Source organism: Sarcophilus harrisii, chromosome 3 (assembly GCF_902635505.1).
Source record: "Sarcophilus harrisii chromosome 3, mSarHar1.11, whole genome shotgun sequence".
NCBI classification, from domain to species: domain Eukaryota; kingdom Metazoa; phylum Chordata; class Mammalia; order Dasyuromorphia; family Dasyuridae; genus Sarcophilus; species Sarcophilus harrisii.
This window is the reverse complement of record NC_045428.1, coordinates 369,407,219-369,425,732: the sequence shown is the minus strand read 5'-3', so window position 1 is coordinate 369,425,732 and position 18,514 is coordinate 369,407,219. Positions and strand designations below refer to the sequence as shown.

Sequence of the window (18,514 nt, the reverse complement as noted above, 5' to 3'; positions counted from 1 at the left end):
GACATTAAATAACCTAGAAAGTTATTTAAACATTCCCTGCCTCAAATTCCTCAGCTATCAAATGAGTATAAAATTAACAGCACACATCTCCCAAGATTGCTCAGAGAATCAAATGAGATATTTGTAAAGCATGTATCACTGTGCCTGGCAAATAAAAGGCACTATATGAATATTGGTTCCCTTTTCCCCCTCCTAAATTCAGGTCGATTTTGAATGCCTAAATTTAATGTCATAGTTAACAATTAAATTGAAAGTTTAACATGGGAAAAAAGTCAAGAATAAGATCATTTAAGTCTAAAATCCATTAGAGGCCAAATAGTTCAACCCTCTGATATTACAATTGAGAAGTCAAAGATTCAGACAGGTTAAATGAAACTTTCCCAGGATTACACAGTTAACCATCAGAGATAGAATCTGATCCTAGGTATTCTGGACTTATAATTACTGAAATATTTAAATGACTGTTTTATCGAAGTATAATTAGCCTTATTTTGAAAAATAGAATGAGGACCAACGATTGACTAGAGGCTGGATGGAGACAGATAGCATAGCAACATAAAGAGCAACTCCTAATAATTAGGCAGTGACTAAAAATAGCTCCCTTGGAACAAAGTTCATTCTTGCTTTATGAAGACATAACCTATACAATATCCTTTCTAAATCTAAAATCCCCTTTCTATATTGTTTTAACTGAGAAGGGAATATAAAAAGATTTGAAAATATTAATAAACCAGTAAGAAAAGAGTAAACAAAACCTGAAAGCTCATCATTTTTATAGCACAATAGCATTCCATTACATTCATATGCCACAATTTGTTCAGCCATTCTTCAACTGATGGGCATTCCCTCAATTTCCAAATCTTTTGCCACCACAATAACAGATGCTATGACCATTCTTGATCTTTTCTTCTTCTAGATGAATTGCTATTATATTTTCTAGCTCAATAGAGTAATTTTTGGTACTTTGATTGGTATGATTGGTTAGTATTTTAATTAGGTGTCAGAGATGGTTTCAAATTCTTATCTTCCTGACTCCAAGTCTAGTTAGTTACATATTTACTATATCAAAATATCTCTACTGAGAAATGTGGGAAATATGTCAGTTATGCATATTCCAAAATAGTTAAAACGGGCAGACCCAGTTATTACAGAACAGCTCCATATAAAGCTGGAGAAAGACCTTTTATTGGAGGGTGCCAGGGATCTGTCCTTGGTTCTGTTTTCTTGCACATTTTTATAAATGATTTCATTGGCTCACAGGCTAGAACCTAAAGTGAGCTTTGAGATCATCTAATTCACCCTTCCACCCCCAATCTCATTTCATAGATGTAAAATTTAAGGTCTAGAGAATTTTAAAATCACTTTCACATGTAGATCATATAGGTATACTAAACAGCAAAAGGGGATTGGAACCCAGGTTCTCTGACTCCAAATCCAAAAATTTGGACTGAATTTCAAATCCATATCAAATTATCAAAATAAAATATGAATAAGCATTCACAAGTGAAGGGGAAATAAAAGGAACATAAACTATTATACAGAATTATATGGTCACAAAACTAAAAACAAACAAAATGGCTGATTTATTTCTTTTTTAAATTTTATTTTATAATAGCTTTTTATTTTTCAAAATATATGCAAAGATAGTTTTCAACATTAACCCTGCAAAACCTTGGGTTCCAAAATTTTTCCCCTCTCTCCTTTTGTTCCCCCTTCCTTAAGATAGCAAGTGATCCAATTAAGTTAAACATGTGCAATTCTTCTAAACCTATTGTCACATTTATCATTGCTGTACAAGAAAAAGGAAAAAGCAATGCAAGCAAACCACAAGGTAAAAATACCATGGTTGTGATTCACATTCAGTCCCCATAGTCCTTTCTTTGGATGCAGATGGCTCTCTCCATCACAAGTGTATTGGAATTGGCCTAAATCACCTCATTGTTGAAAAGTGCCAAGTCCATCATAGTTAATCATCATATAATCTTGTTGCTGCTGTGTACAATGTTCTCTTGGTTCTACTCACTTCAGTTAGCATGAGTTCATTTGTAGGTCTCTCCAGGCTTTTCTGAAATCATCCTGCTGATCGTTTCTTAAAGAACATTCCATTAAATTCATATACCATAACTTATTTAGTCATCTCCCAATTAATGAGCATTCACTAAGTTTTCAATTCTCGCCACTACAAAAAAGGGCTGCTACAAACATGTTTGCACATATGGATCCTTTTCAAAATGAATGACTTTTTACACAAATATCAGGCTCAAAATATAACTGGAAACTGATAAACAATCTGATTTCAGCAAGAGAAAAATGAGACTAGTCATAAAGGAACTCCAATGGGGCTAAGGGATGGGTGGGTCAGGGAACTTCATAACTAGACAAGTTTATCAGTGATTTAAATCAGAAACTTAAAACAAATGATAATCCTTATGTTGGATAAAAAATGCTTTTAAATGCAGAAAAGTACACCCTACACCAAGCTTATAATATAAACAGGATCCTGATTTCTAAGGGTATATAAGGCAAAGAAAGAACACTAGAATATTAGTAATAAAATAAAAATATTAAATAAAATACTACCAGATTAGATTATATTCAAAAATCATTCATTATGATCCAAGTTAGATTTATTAGGGTATGCAAAAGTTATTTATTAGAGTAATTAGCATCATAAATAACATGGTTAAATTTGGAATTATACCCAAAGGGCTATAAAACTGTGCATGTTCTTTGATCTTAGCAAAACCATTACTAAGAGATCAAAGAAAAAGGAAAAGGGGTGTGGGTGTGGGTTTGTGTGCACGTGCATGTGTATATGCATAGCATTTTCACAGAAATAAAGAAAAATTCGATAGCTAATAGCAATCCAGAATCAATGAATAGACAGAAAACGATGATAAAGGTATATTATCAAACTTACCTAAAGATTTTAATGATTTATCATATATACATGTATATACTTTGTAGACTTAATTTTCATACCTGCATTCCTAACACAAAGTATAACAGCACATTTGTGGTACAAGAGATATGTAAGCATTTACATGTGATACATTAATTCTCTTTTAGCATGCACTGATAGCATCTCTTTAAAATAAAGGAATCACAGAACAAAATCAAATTCAACAACAGTATCACTTCATTAAAATTCTTCAACCAAACTGTAAAGGGACTTCACATCTAATTATTTTAAAGGTGATTCTTCGCCCCTCCTCAATTTATTATCCAGCTTGAATAAAGGAGGTAGTCTAAGAAAGGAGCCTTAGAAATCTTTTTCTATAGCAAAACATCTACTAGATATAATACTATCTGTGCAAGTAACACAAAGCATTTTTTAAATAGGAAAGCATGATAGGTTTAAAAAAAAATTAAACTTTTAAAAGGTTATCTTATTTCCCCTTAAAAAACAAAATCAAAACCTCTCTGGAACCTATCTGGTAATTTTCTAAAATAAGCATATCCTTTCATAATAACCATTGTCCTGGCTACCAAAAAAAAAAAAAAAAGTAAGCAAAACACAGTCCCCACTTTCAAGGAGTTCACATTCTTAAAAGGGTAACAACATGAAAATGACTACAGATAAGATATAGATATGTAGGTATACCTATATACACATATATTAGAGCCAATCTCACAGGGAAGGCTTCTTACAGAAAATGGAATTTTGTTTGTAGCATCCCTTTTTGTAGTGGCAAGAAACTGGAAACTGAATGGATGCCCATCAATTGGAGAATAGCTGAATAAGTTATGATATATAAATGTTATGGAATATTACCGTTCTATGAGAAATGATCAGCAGGATTTCAGAGAAGCCTGGAGAGACTAAAATGAACTGACACTAAGTGAAATAAGTAGAACCAGGAGAACATTGTACACGGCAACTAGAAGATTGTAAGATAATCAATTCTGATGAATGTGGCTCTTTTCAACAATGGAGTGATTCAGGTCAGTTCCAATGGTCTTGTGATGAAGAGTCATCTGCACCCAGAGAGAGAACTGTGGGAACTAAATGTGGATTACAACATAGTATTGTTAACTTTTTTGTTGTTGTTTGCTTGCTTTTTGTTTTCTTTCTCATTTTTTCCTTTTTGATCTGATTCTTCTTTTGCAGCATGATAACTGTGGAAATATGTATAGAAGAATTGCACATATTTAACAAATTGGATTAACTGCCAGCTAGGGAAGGGGATGAGGGGAGTGGAGGGGAAAATTTTGGATCACAAGATTTTGCAAGGATGAATGTTGAAAAGTATCCATGCATATCTTTTGAAAATAAAAAGCTTTAATAAAAAAAAAAAAAGAAAAATTGTTAAGAATGAAAGAGAGAGGGAGGGAGGGAGGAAGGAAGGAAAGGAAAGAGGAAAGGGGAAGGGGAAGGGGAAGGGGAAGGGGAAGGGGAAGGGGAAGGGGAAGGGGAAAGAAAAAAAAGAAGGGGGTTTTAGCTGAAACTTGAAAGTCAAGATTCAGAGATGAAGAAGCAGAGCATTCCAAGCATGAAGATACAAAATGGTAGGAGATATATTCTCTTGACAGTAGAATGGCAAGAAACTTGGTGTCATTGGACCTTAAGTTCGTGGAAGGGAATATTCAGCAGAACAGGGTTAATTTATAAAAGAGCTTTAAAACCAAATACAGACAATTCTTGTTTTGTGTATCTCATTAAGCAAATCTGACCTTTCTTTAAAGAATCCTAATATACATTAGCATTCCAAAGAACTAAGTTAATTTTATAGCATTGTGCCCTCTCTCTGCACTCTAGTCTTTTGGTTCAGGTACTACAGCCTCTCACCCCTGCCACCCCTATGCTCCACCAAAAACCACCCTATAAACCCCCCCCAACTAAAAAGTTCCTTCCAAATGAAAGCAGCACAGATTCACTGAGCAGCCACCTCTATCAAACACTTTCCTTCAGACCCCCCCAGCACTGTGACCTTCCCTTCCCTACATTCTTCTACAAGAGAACATTTTTAATCATTAGGTCTTAGAGTTTATGGCACAGACCTTCCAAAAGAATATTGCCTTCCCTCTTTAAATTGTAAACTCTTGTGGAGAGAGAATGGCATATAGTAAGCATTTAATAAATGTTTCCTAAATTGAACTGAATTACTGAAATAATATAAGGTAATTAGGACAGGCACCACTGTGGTGAGAGCATCAAAGAGAAGTGAACTTATGATAGTTTTTGAGAAAGTAAAATCAACAAGACTTGGCAAAAGACTGGACATGAGGAGAAAGGAATATGTAAGAGAGAAGAGTTACAGATGGCACCTTGGAAGTCTGGGTAATGGTGGCAATCTAAATAATAAACAGCAAAGTAAGGAAGAAAGGACAACTTTAAAATTAGCTCTGTTCAGACAAGTTGACCTTGAGCTATCTACAGGACATTCTGTTCTAGGTGTCTTAACAGGCAGCTGCAGATAGGTGATTGGAGGTCAGTGGAGGTTATTGCTGCTTAATTGTTTCAGTTGTGTCTAACTCTTCATGGCCTCATTTGGGATTTTCTTAGCAAAGATATTGGAGGGATTTGCCATTCCCTTCTCTAGCTCATATGACAGATGAAAAAACTGAAACAAAAAGGGTTAAGTGAATTGTCCAAAATTCACAGCTAGTGTCTGAGACACAATTTGAACTCATGAAGGTAAGACTTCCTGACTCTAACCCCAGCACTACATGCACCTACCTACCCTAGTAGAGGATGTAGAGTTGGATAAATAGATCTGAGAATGATTTAGACAGAGACCAATGAAGTCCCAGGAGGAAATCACAAAGTGAGAATAGAGGGAAAAGAGGCCCAAATAGAGCAGGGGGAGAGACACCTACAGTGAACATTCCCATTCCCACTTTCTTGAGACAAAGAATTAACAAATAAAACTGATGAGGAGGAGCAGGCAGACTGTAGGAGAACCAGAGTAGAGCAGTGTAATGAAAAAGAATCCAGAAAAGGATGATCCATTATGTTGAAGGTTACAGAAGGATGAAGATTGATCATTTTGTAGGGAGCAGTTTTGGTTGTTTGAAACTGGAAGGAAGCCAGACTGCAGAAGGTTTACAAGAGAGAAGGAATGGATGAACTATACATAGATTTTTTTTTTTTAAGGCATTTAGTCAATTTCAGTAAATCAGGGTAGTAGGCGAGGTAGTTGCTGGGATTGGAATCAGGAAGATTTGAGTTCAAACAGTAGATGTGTGACCCCCAAGCAAGTCACTTAACCTGTGCCTCAGTTTTCTCATCTGTGAAACAAAGAAAATACTAATACCTACCTCTCAGGGTTGTTATGAAGACCAAATGAGAATAACTGTAAAACTTTTAGCATAATGACTAGAAACGCTGTTGTTCAGTCTTTTATTCATGTCTGACTGTCTAAGAGATTTTCTTGGCAAAGACATGGGAGTGATTTGTCATTTCCTTTTCCAATGGATAAAGGCAAACAGAGGCTTAGTGATTGTCCAGGGTCACACAAATAGGGAAGTATCTGATGGCTGGATTTGAACTGAGGTATTCCTGACTCTAGATCAAGCACTCTATCCACTCTATCCATCTAGCTGCCCCAACTGGGACAAAAGTAAATGCTATATAAAGTTTAGCTACTGAGATAGATAAGATGAAGGACAGATTGGATTGTGAGGGGTTTTTAAGTGTTCCTGTTCCTGTTTATAAGATGCAGAGAAGCAGCCAGTAAACAGGGAGAGATTGAAGATTAGTGAAGGTCAAGCTAATTGTACAATATTTCAGATTCTGATTCTTTTTGTACAGCAAAATAACAGTTTGGTCATGTATACTTATTGTGTATCTAATTTATATTTTAATATATTTAACATCTACTGGTCATCCTGCCATCTGGGGGAGGGGGTGGGGGGGTAAGAGGTGAAAAATTGGAAGAAGAGGTTTGGCAATTGTTAATGCTGTAAAGTAACCATACATATAATCTATAAATAAAAGGCTATTAAATTTAAAAAAAAAAAAAAAAAAAAGAAGATTAGTGAAGGTGAGGTGAGCAGAGGTAGTAAACCTCTGTAAACAGAGGATTCAGGTAAAGTGGTTTGGCTTGACAAGACGGGTTGTTTTGTGAGAAAGGGGTAAAGATAGTGAGAGAAAGCACCTGAGTAGTGAGACAGAGAAAAGAGGGAGTCTGGTAAAAAGGCCTCCATTTTTTCACTGAAGCATTTAGGCAAACTGAAAAGGTGATCCAGAGAAAAAACTATGGAAGGCATTAGGAAGAATGAAAAAATGAACAGATTAAAGCAATGGAAAAGAGTTGCCTTGCTGGGGTAAAAACTCAATTGGGATTGATTATTCTGCCATTCGTCTTTCCTTCTCAAAGAGAACTAATGGTATCAACAAGCCTGATTACTTGTCAGTAAACTAAATGAGGGAGAAAGAGCTTCACAGTTAGGGTCAGTGGATCCAATCAACATAGTTTCAAAATTTTCCCTAGCTCCATGCAGTAGCATATGCATAGGAACACATGCTTCACATGGTGGGAATAATTCAAGGCTAAAGGGTTGGTAAAGCAGAAGCAGTGATAGGATAAGGAGGAAGGGGAAGAGAGAGAAGAAGATAATATAGAGCTGAATTGGTTAACTAAGGGATGAGATAAGAAGGTAGGGAGGAGAGTATAGCCAGTGCCAGACTGATGGCCTGGAAAAGAATCGAGGAGTAAAAACATTTAAAGAAAATTAAAAATGAGTTAGAGGTCATAAACCAAAGGAAAAGATATGTCACTTAACTTTTCAGTGGCTCAGGCTACTTACTGAGTAAAATGGATAATGCTTTAAGGTTTTGCAAAGTGCTTTATATGTTAACATATTTGATTTTGAACACCACCCTCTAAGAAAAGTGTTATTATGCCAATTTTATATACTAGGAAATCGAGACACACAGGAAGTCTCCTCACTGGAATGTTCTCAGACTCATAAAATAACTGGCTCCATTTTTTAAAATAGACAATACTAAATATTACAATACTAAAAAGAAGAAGACTTTTGATGGAAAGAGCATTTGTATCCAGAAAGAGGACTGTGGGGATTGAATGTGGATCACAACATAGTAATCATCACGTTCTTTTGTTTTGTTTGCTTGCTTGTTTTTTTTTTTCTCATTTTCCCCCTTTTGATCTGGCTTTTCTTGTGCAGCATGATAATTGTAGAAATATGTTTAGAAGAATCATACATGTTTAACCTATATTGGATTACTTGCTGTGTAGGGGAGGGAAGAAAGAAAAATTTGGAACACAAGGTTTTACAAGGGAAAATGTTAACTTTCTTTGCATGTATTTTGAAAAATAAAAAGCTATTTTTAAAAAAATTTTAATGTAAAATAAAATGATTAGATCCAAAAAAGAAAAGAAAAAAGACAAAGAAGTCAACTTCCAAGTAGACTGTTTCCTAAAACAATCCAACAAAGATTTATTAAGTGCTTGCTATGTCCAAGACACTGTGGTAGAGTGTGGGAATCCAAAGATAAACCTAAAATATAGCCTCTGATACTCTCAAAGAGATTATCTTATGCTGGACCTGACCAAAGATAGAGCAAATGTTTCATAATTCAACAACACAAATTAAAATGCCTCCCTACATATTAAAAAAAAAACTGCCAATAAACTATAGTTAAACCTGATTCAGCTGAAATATCCTAAAGTCATCTTCTACCCTACTCCTTGTTTAGAAACAGCATAAAGTTTTCTGTAACAGTTCAGACATTAAAAACTGAACATTTTTTCCTAGAAGTTTTGTCCCCAAGCTGCAAGAATGTTGTGTATGTTGTCAGTGATTTTCGTTCCTCTTTCCCTCCCCCACTTCTTTTTTCTCCTCATTACTTAAATGCTGAAAAAGCAATATGTCTTTAGCAAATAAATTGACCCTGATGCTCACTTCCATCTCAGTCTTTGAGTTTATGACTCCCTAAAATCATAAGTTCACAGGGTATACCTATTCATTTTCCACCTAACACACCTGTTTCTCAAACATTATTCATTTTCCAATTTAAGTACTTTCTTTCTGTGTCTTAGCCCAGCCAATGAAACACAGATACTAATGAATCCCACTGACAATTCTTCCTCCTTGTTTTATCACAAAGATTACAACTGTTTTTGTCATGGACCTCATTGGCAGGATGGTGAAGCTGTTATCTTTTAAAAATCACAAAATAAAATATGTACATCTGCATTAAAAAAAATTAGTTATGTTCAAATATTTATCAAAATATTGTTAATAGAGCCCAGATTAAGAACCCCTATTTTATAAAATCCTCAAAAGAAAATTTTTCACAAATATAAATATATTTGATGATGTAGAAAGTTGCACTGTGCAAGGGTTAAAAGATAAAGTGTATAGATTCTGTGGTGCTGATCACTAATTTATTTTTACTTAAGAACTACTAGCTACTAGACCCAAATATGAGTATTTAGGTGATTAGAATATCTATTTAATGTTCAGAAAAATTTCCATGTGAAAGGCATGCATTTTCTGCATTTTCCAACTCCTCTCAAAAATAATGCCCTTTCAAATCAATCAAGCAACAAGGATTTATTAAACACCTAGCATTGTGTGGCGTGTACTAGGCTGTACATTCTAGATGAGGAAAGGTAAGGCAATAAGAGTCAATATCACATGTGAGGAACAGCAAGAACAGTCTGACTATTCCTTAGTGTTTTAAAGGAAATAATATATAACAAGAGTGGAAAGGTAGGGTGGAGCCAGATTATGAAAGGTCTAAAATGTGAAATAAGAGTTTGTTTTTAATCTTAGTGCTAAAAAGCAGCCAGTGGAGTTTATTGAGGATCACAACCAGATTTCTGCTTTAGAGATTTGAGATAGGACAATGAACCAATTTCAACAGTTCAGGCAAGATAGCCTTTCTCACTCACCATCCCAACTCATTTTTAGTTAACATGCTTTAAGTACCCTCTTAGTACGTGGCATTGTTAGGAGCTGGAATTAAAATGTTGCCCTTAGACACAGTCCTAGCCCTCAGGAAGTTTATAGTCTAATGCGAGAAATGTGTTTACACAGATACAAGGAAAATGCATAAGGTCCTTTACAAAGGACCAGACAAATGTCCAAACAAAGAGCATAAGAAATTTAAGGAGGGAAGAGACTGCTTTCAACTTGATGGAATTATTCATGGAAAATGTGACAGCTGATCTCATACCTCTTAGATTAGCTAGGAAGACAGGAAAAGATAATAATAAATGTTGGAGGGTATGTGGGAAAACTGGGACATTAATGCATTGTGGAGTTGTGGACTGATACAACCATTCTGGAGAGCAATCCAGAACTGTGCCCAAAGAGCCATAAAACTTTGCATACCCTTTGACCCAGCAGTGTCTCTACTGAGTCTGTATCCCAAGGAAATCATAAAGGAGGGAAAAGGACCCACATGTGCAAAAATGTTTGTGGCAGCTTTTTTTGTGGTAGCAAAGTGTAATGGGCTGAGAGGCTTGAGTTGATGCACTGAGGTCCCAAGCACATGAGGCTAAATAGTAATTGGACTATATTCTATTAATATACATGCTTGGATAAAGAATGGCCCCCACCCACTCTCTGTGCAAGTCCTGATGTGTTGTATAGGAAATGACGATTTTGGTGGGTGGAGGCAGAGAGACAGGAAGAGAGGCTGGGAGAGAATGGGTCTGGGTTCTATGCTGGTAGCTGCTGGTCTAGCGAGCTTCTTGACTCAGCTGCACAAATTGCTATTGCCCATTCTCTTCCACCTCCGATCTTTCTTCACTGAGAATAAAGATTGATGATTTTCCCCTAACCTGAATTCCTGACTCCGGCTGATTTTAAAATACGCGGTCTTCACAGCAAAGAACTGGAAAAGGAGTGGATTACCCATCAAATGGGGAATGGTTGAACGAATTGTAGTACATGAAGGTAATGGAATATTATTATTCTATGAAAAATGATGAACAAGCTAGTTATAGAAAGGCCTGAAAGATTTACATGAACTGATGCTAAAGGGAAATAAGCAGAACCACGAATACATTGTATACAATAACAGTAAGAATATGCGATGGTCAACTCTGAAAGGCTTGGTTCTTCTAAAGCAGTTCAAGTGATCCAAAGCAATCCCAACAGATCTTGGGACAGATAACACCATCTGCATCCAGAAAAAGAACTAAGGGGGCTAAATGTAAATCAACACATGCTATGTTCACTTCTGTTTTCTGTGTTATCTCTCCCATGAATTTTCCCTTTTGCTCTGATTTTTCTCTCCCAACATGATTCATAAAGCAGCGTATATTAAAAATAAATAAATCTGCTAGGGGAAAAAAAATGTGGCAGCTGAATTTGACCAAGAAAAGAAGAATTTCAATTAGTAGAGATGCTGAAATATACTTGGTGGCATGGGAGGAATTTTCTTTGGGGGAGGAATTGGACAGTACAGGATAACAGCTGATATATATGTCTGTAAAGCTCTTTATAAACATCATCACAGCTGAGCAACAATCCTGCAGGGTAAGTACTACAAGCATTATCTCTCATTTTACAAGGGAAGAAAAAGAGGCTGGGATAGATCAAGTTGCTAGGCCATGGCCATACAGCTAGTAAAAGACACAGGGCCAAGATTTCCTAAATAGTCCACCATGCCACCTCACAAATGCTAATAATTTTTACAGCACTTTTAAGTTTGTAAAAATGTTTTCACATATATTTTTATTTGAGCTTTATAAAACTTTTTAAGGCAAAAGTTAGAAAGTCCATTTCAAGGAGGAAAACCCCCACAATGTATGAAAGGGAGGTTTGGGGAACCTCCCCAGGCTGAATTTGTATTTTATGGTTAAAAATGATTCATAACTACTAAAGATTTATCAACTTTGTTTATCTGGAAGCTTATTTTGGCAGCAATACTATAATAAGAGTGGAAAAACTGGGAGAAAGATTAGTTAAGAAGCTATTACAATAAGTCTGATGAGGGTCTGAACTAGGATGACAGGAGAAATGAAAAGAAATGGGAGAATTTTTAAAGGGTGGGAATCGACAAACTTTGACAACTGACTGGAATCAGGGCAATTAGATAGTTTAGTGGACAGAGTGAAGGGGCTGGAACCAGGAAGATCTGGATTCAAATTAGGTCTCAAAACATTTACTAGCTACAAAAACATTTACTAGTTACAAGACCCTGCACAAGGCATTTAATCCTGTTTCTCTCAGTTTCCTCACCTGTCAAATGCACTAGAGAAGGAAATGGCAAACCACTTTGGCATCTTTGCCACGAAACCCCAAAAGGTATCCCAAGAGGTCAGACATGAGTGAATACAACTAAACAGTAATAAAAGATAATTTTAAGATAAGAAGTCTGAGAGACAATCCCTATATTTATGCCCACCTGCATGTTTGATTTCCTTCACAAGCTAACTGTACAATATTTCAGAGTCTGATTCTTTTTGTACAGCAAAATAACGGTTTGGTTATGTATACTTATTGTGTATCTAATTTATATTTTAATATATTTAACATCTACTGGTCATCCTGCCATCTGGGGGAGGGGGTGGGGGGTAAGAGGTGAAAAACTGGAACAAGAGGTTTGGCAATTGTTAATGCTGTAAAGTTACCCATGCATATAACCTATAAATAAAAGGCTATTAAATTAAAAAAAAAAAAAAAGTCTGGGAGAATGGTGGTATCATCTAGAAATGTAAGGACACTAGGGAAGCAGGAGGATTATAGAAAAAGGTTGAGTTCACTTTTGGACAGTTTAAATTTTGAGATGCTAATGGGACACATTTCCAGCAAGCAACTAGTTATGGGGCTAGAGTCCTCTGCAGAGAGGATAACTGAAGCCAGGAAAGAGAAAGTTGCCAAGTTGGAAAATCCTAGAGACAAAGAGTCTTGAAGGCAAAGTCTTGAGGAAGTTCATGGATGAGGAGCAAGCAAAGGTAGTGGGCATAAATATTTTACTGATAACTTGCTATCAATTTTTTATTTGTGATTAAATACAGGTTTTTCCTACAGGATTAACATGTGAAAAATTGAAACAGCCTGACTATGTTGTTAATAAAAATTTTTAATATAATTTTAAATAGCCTTCAACCTAGGAGGAAACCTTTTAAGTTAAAGACTTTTTATAAGGAAAAAACTGGGAAATCATTTTGCAGTTACTATTCCACTGGAATTGGATGGATTCACATGCAGAGGGCCAAGTTACTGGCTGATATACAACTTGGGTACTCAACAGGATAGAGAAGGATACCTCTCTTACATCGGAAAGCAAAAAGGACAAACATCTATATTTTGGCTCTCTCAAATATCCTTCAATAAATCTGACTCCAAATACATTAATAAATGTTACCCTTTCTAATCCAGGAAAGATGAAAAATCAAAAAATATAAAGTGTTGTTCATAAGTTAGTCTATGAAGTGATGTTACCCTCGGTAAAAAGTAGAAAGAAGGATTAAGTTCAAAGAATTATATATTTAGAATTGGGAGGAACCTTAGAGATCATTTAATCTATTCTACATTTTACAAAGCAGAAAGCCAACCTTTACTTAGAATTGAAATAAATTGCACAAAGTCCTACAAAGTTGAAATTTCAATTCTCAATTCTATTCACTTTAGTTCATCACTTTTTTCATTTTACTATGCTAGAAGGGTATATTAAAAAAAGACAGAACAAAACTATAAATTTTCAAATCCTCAGACTAATCTTCATACTTTTATTATGTTGGCTTCACTATGAAAAATTCCTAGAAAATCCAGAACACTACAATTACAGCATGTGCGCGCACACGCACACACACCACCTCAAATATAAAAGATTTTTAGGTGATCCCTTACAAGTTCTTCTATAATTTTGCTTACATACTCTAAGCTGATCCATGGTAATTATGAGAACCATAAAAGATACACTAAATCTTTATGTACACAAATATCCAATATGGGTCTATTCAACTACAGATACTATGATAAAAGACTATGATAAAAGCAGCTTGGTGGGATAGAAGAATATTGGTCGTCAGTTCAATCATTAAACATTTATTAGGTGCTTACTACGTATCAGGAATTATATTAAGTCCTCGGAGAGATGGCCAAGTCTTGGCCAGCAAGGTACCCCCATTTAATAGGGAATATTTAATAATTACGCTCTCTGTGTGCATGCATGCATGTACACAGCATAAATGGAAGATAATCCTCAAAATAAGACATTAGCAGTAGGGAAGAAACTGGCAAAAGCCTTTTGCAAAAAGTGGGATTTGAGTTGTCTTGGAGGAAGACAGAAATGAGGATGAGTGAAAAAGAAGGGAAAGCATTCTAGGCATGGGAGACTACCAGTGAAAAGGCAGGAGATAGAATGCAATATGTGAAGAGTCAAAATATCAGAGTACCTACAGGAAAGTCCAGAATACAATAAAGTGGTGGAAGAGGCAGGCCATATTGTGAAGGATTTTAAAACCAAAGAGGATTTTTTATATTTGATTTATAATAAGGAACCACTGGATTTTACTGAGTAGGGTGGATATGTAAGAGAGAGAAGAGGGAAGGGGAAAGAACAGAAGGGAGGAATTTGGAATGAAATGAAGACTTGAGTGAAGCAGAACAAGTTAAAAAAAATTATTGTAGCAGGCATGAACAAGGTAGTATATTAGGTAGAAGCTGTGTGAATGAAAATAAGGAAACAATATATTATGAAAGTAAAATCAACAAGACTTGGCAACAGATTGGATATGAGCAATGAATTCAAATGAAGAAATGAGAAAGACTTCTAGGTCACTTGAGATGCCAGTAGGAAAACAGTGTCTTGATAGTAGAGGGGGAGTTTGGGAAGGAAAAGATAAAAGAGTTCAGTTTTAGAGTTGTTGAGGTCAAAATGACTACAAGGGCATCCAAATTAAAATGCCCTAAAGGCATTTAGAAATACAAGATTGGAGAAATCAAAATGCCCTAAAGGTAATTAAAGATATAGGACCAGAACTTGGTAGACAAAGACTAAGACTAAATTTATACATCTGGGAATCATTTGCATGGAGATGATAATTGAACTCAAGAGAGCTGAAAAATAATATAGAGAAGGGATTCTTAACTGGGAGCTACAGGCTCCTGGACAAATTTCAGAGGATCCATGACTTGGAAAAGAAAAAAAAAAAATTACATCTTTATTTCAACAAAATTGAAATTGTAATCTTATTTAATTTTATACATTTAAAAACAATATTCGGAAATGGGGCCATAGGTTTCATCGGACTACTACGGGATTATGTAGCATAACTTCTGGCATGGAAGGAGAAAAGAGGGCTCAGTAAAGAGTTTGGGGGACTACCCATAGTTAATAGGAATCCATTCCAGCAAGGAAGACTGAGAAATCATTCAGAAAGAATAGGAAAACCAATCCAAGAAAAAAAAAAATGCATTACTGTGTGAAATACTGCAGTTACAGAAGGATGAAGATTTAAAAAAAGTCTTTAGATTTGGCAAGAGCCAAAAATTAAAACTAAAAAAAAAATTCTGATATTGGGTCCATAGGTTTCTCCAAACTTCCAAAGGAGTACCTGTCACAAAAAAGGTCATGAACTGATCTTCCCAGAAGATTGCCCCTTTATTGTCTGTCTGTCAGTCTTTCTTTTTTTTTTTTTTAAATTCGTAACTGATCCATCAAGAAAAACCAACAGGCATTTATTTATAAGAGCAATACTTGGCCAAAAGAGAAAATAAGTAATTTTCACCCCTCCATTTTGTGGACTCTGAAATCTATGAAACCTAGGTAGAGAACTCGTAATATAGAGGGATCTGCCTTTGCAAGAAGCCACTTCATTTGAGACAGGAAAGAGATAGTAGGGGGAAATGTCTGGGTAATAAATGGAAGACATGAGGGAACTCTCAGAAAACAGTGGAGATGGGATGCCATGGAAGGCTCCAGAAGGGATGAAATGGTATGGAATGATTAGGAAGATATAAAAGGATTTCTCTGTTGCCTTGAGAGACCAATTAATATAAATAAACATCGATAAAATTGATACATACAGATGGTGGGAATAATCCAAGGCCGACTTTGGCAAGGTATAATCAGTGGTTGGGAAAGAGAAAAAATTTCACATAGCATAGAGCTGAATTAGTTCTTCCAAGGAGTTTAAGATGGATAAGGGAGGAAAGTGTAGTCAGAGCTGGGTATCATGACAGCCTACTAAAAAAACCCGAGAGGCAGAGGCATTGCAAGTTACAATAAAGAGAACGCAGGGTTAGGAGTCCTAATGCATAAAAAATGGAATAAGATATTATGATCGAATAAAAGAATTTCAAAGTTTATGAACATGCTTGTGGACAATGGCAATGAGCATCTCTGCATGAGACTGAGTAAACTGGAGGAATTGATCATATGAACTTAGTAAGAAGAATTAAGAGTTAATATAGTAGTATAATGATGAAAGACACCAAAAACTAATAAAGGTACCTCAGTGGGAGGAAGGGATGTGGTTAGGAAGACAAAAAATAAGGTTCAAACTGCAGGCAGAACTAACAACTTCAAGCTGATCTTCAACATGTTAAGTTTTCACACATATGAATTTGGTCAGGAACTTATTAAACAATATATTCTCTGAACACTAATATTACAGTGAAGCAAAAAGCCGTTTTTGATGACCCTAGTAGTATAGGGACAGTCAAGTTGCTCAAGTAGATTATGAAATTCCACTCCCTAAGTATTCCTTATGTATTACTACATAAAGTAGTAATGTAAACTACTTTACATTAATGGCTTCAATATCCTATCCACCAAAGCTTTTAGGAGCTGTGAAAACTTAGCAAAACTTACACCTCTTAATCCAATTTCTCTCTGTATCCATGACTACCTTATAGTAGACATCTTAATAAGGAAAAACTTTTTAAAGTACAAAGCATAAAAAAATAGCGATAACAGATAAAATAGATAAAACCAAACTATTGCATAAAATTAAGAATCGATACTATATCTTTAAGTTTTCTAAAACAGGGTTATTTTGTATCTTAATAATTCTCAGTGAGTTAATTACCCCCTTTCAGCTTTTGTGTCATCTACAAATTTAAAGCAAATTTATGTTCTTTTATTCATTCTTCTGACAAGCAATTATAATGAAGTGCCTGAAAAGGCTTCCTAACTCTAGTTACTAATATTCAAGCTACAAAGGAGCAAAACTAGTTTTCACACGCAAGAAAAAAGACACCTAAAATCACCACCATAAATAGGATCGGACTATATGATATTTTTTTAAAAATACATAGCTACAAGTTTTAATTACTGACCACCTTCAAATTCTCTTCAGAACATTCTTTGGAAGTCTCTTGTGGCTACTAAAACTGGAAAACCAAAACTGGGGCTCCACTTTTCAAGCCATGTCAGGAAGTGCCAAGTGCTTATTAATAAGTACCAGTAACAATATTAAATATTGGGCATACAAAGAAATTCCACTACCCTGATCAGAAAATGGAATTAACTACCAATTTGCTAATACAATCCACGCTAAAATAACTTAAAATTAAAAACGCACACCTAAGCTTAATTTAATGAAAACACCTCCCTTCTCCCCTTCCCTCAAGTCAAATAAATATCTAAGTTAAAGCGAATAATGGGAGGAAGGAAGAGGAAAAGGGGTTGGGGAATAAGAACATTTCTAAACACCCTCACCCAGGCAAATCTAAATACTAAACTGGACTGGTATTAAAAAGCAGGAGTCAAAAACAGTGAGTGCCCCTCTTGTGGCTATACAAAAGTGAAGGAGTTGCGGGCAGAGAAGGAGGTAGCGCGGTGCCAAAAATAAAAACATCTATTAAGAGTCCCTCCCTGTCTCGTCTGAGGCAAATGAACACTACTCCGGAGGGGAGGGAAGAGCAGCGCGTGTGCCCTTTCCCCGCACCCGACTCCGGCGATTTCACGATTCATTTCTCCGAGGTTTTGCCCACCGGGCTCCGCAGAAGCCCATCAGGCCCACAGAGACAGCAAAAGAGATGCGTCGCCCCGAAGCACAAAACAAAGCGCTGTCGAGGGAGGGGGTGGGCGGGTGGGACGCCATTACATTGTACCGCGGCCTGCGCCGCCGCCCAATCGACCCCGAACCCCGCGGGCGCCGGCTCTGCTCCTCGGTCCAGAGGAGAAAAAACAAAGGGACAAGGAAGAAATGGAACCGCAGGAACCTGAGAGAAGAGGTGATCGAGCGACGACAGGGAAACATTCCTTACCTTCGTGAGTTTTGGCGATCTTCGCCATTTTGTCCACTCGAACACACAGACGGAACTGGTACGTCCAAGAACTTCCGCTCGTGGCCGCCGCCACCGAGAAAAATAGCGGGGGAGGGGAAGCGGTGCTTATGCGCAGGCGCCAACAAGGAGTGCGCGCAAATCAGTATCACGTGACAGAGGAACCACTAATCTCTAGCGGCTCGGTGCATTGTGGGCGTGGGAGGAGCGAGGAGTTCTGAGGTCGGCTCCTGAGTTGGCCCCAGAAGTGAATAAAGTCGTCTGTAATGGAAGGTCCTCGTCGATAGAAAGGTTTTTCTGAGGGGGGGGGAAAAAGGATTGGTTTTGTGGCGTTACATAATCAGAGGCC

At 36.4% G+C, this 18,514-nt stretch overlaps 1 protein-coding gene across 4 annotated transcripts in view; it reads right to left on the bottom strand.

Moving 5' to 3' along the window:
* Window positions 1-18,307, bottom strand: part of SF3B1 (splicing factor 3b subunit 1) — a 47,416-nt gene extending 29,109 nt beyond the window's left edge. For 2 of the 4 annotated variants that reach the window (XR_004233060.1, XM_012544901.3), the window contains exon 1: window positions 18,148-18,243. Coding sequence is in view for 3 of the 4 variants with exons in the window: in XM_012544901.3 (XP_012400355.1) it covers window positions 18,148-18,175 (28 nt within the window). In the remaining variant the exon portion in view is untranslated. Of the gene's footprint in view, window positions 1-18,147 lie in introns of all 4 variants that reach the window. The other 2 variants (XM_003764069.4, XM_012544902.2) reach the window with 2 other exon arrangements.
* Between the last annotated feature and the right edge of the window lie 207 nt (window positions 18,308-18,514).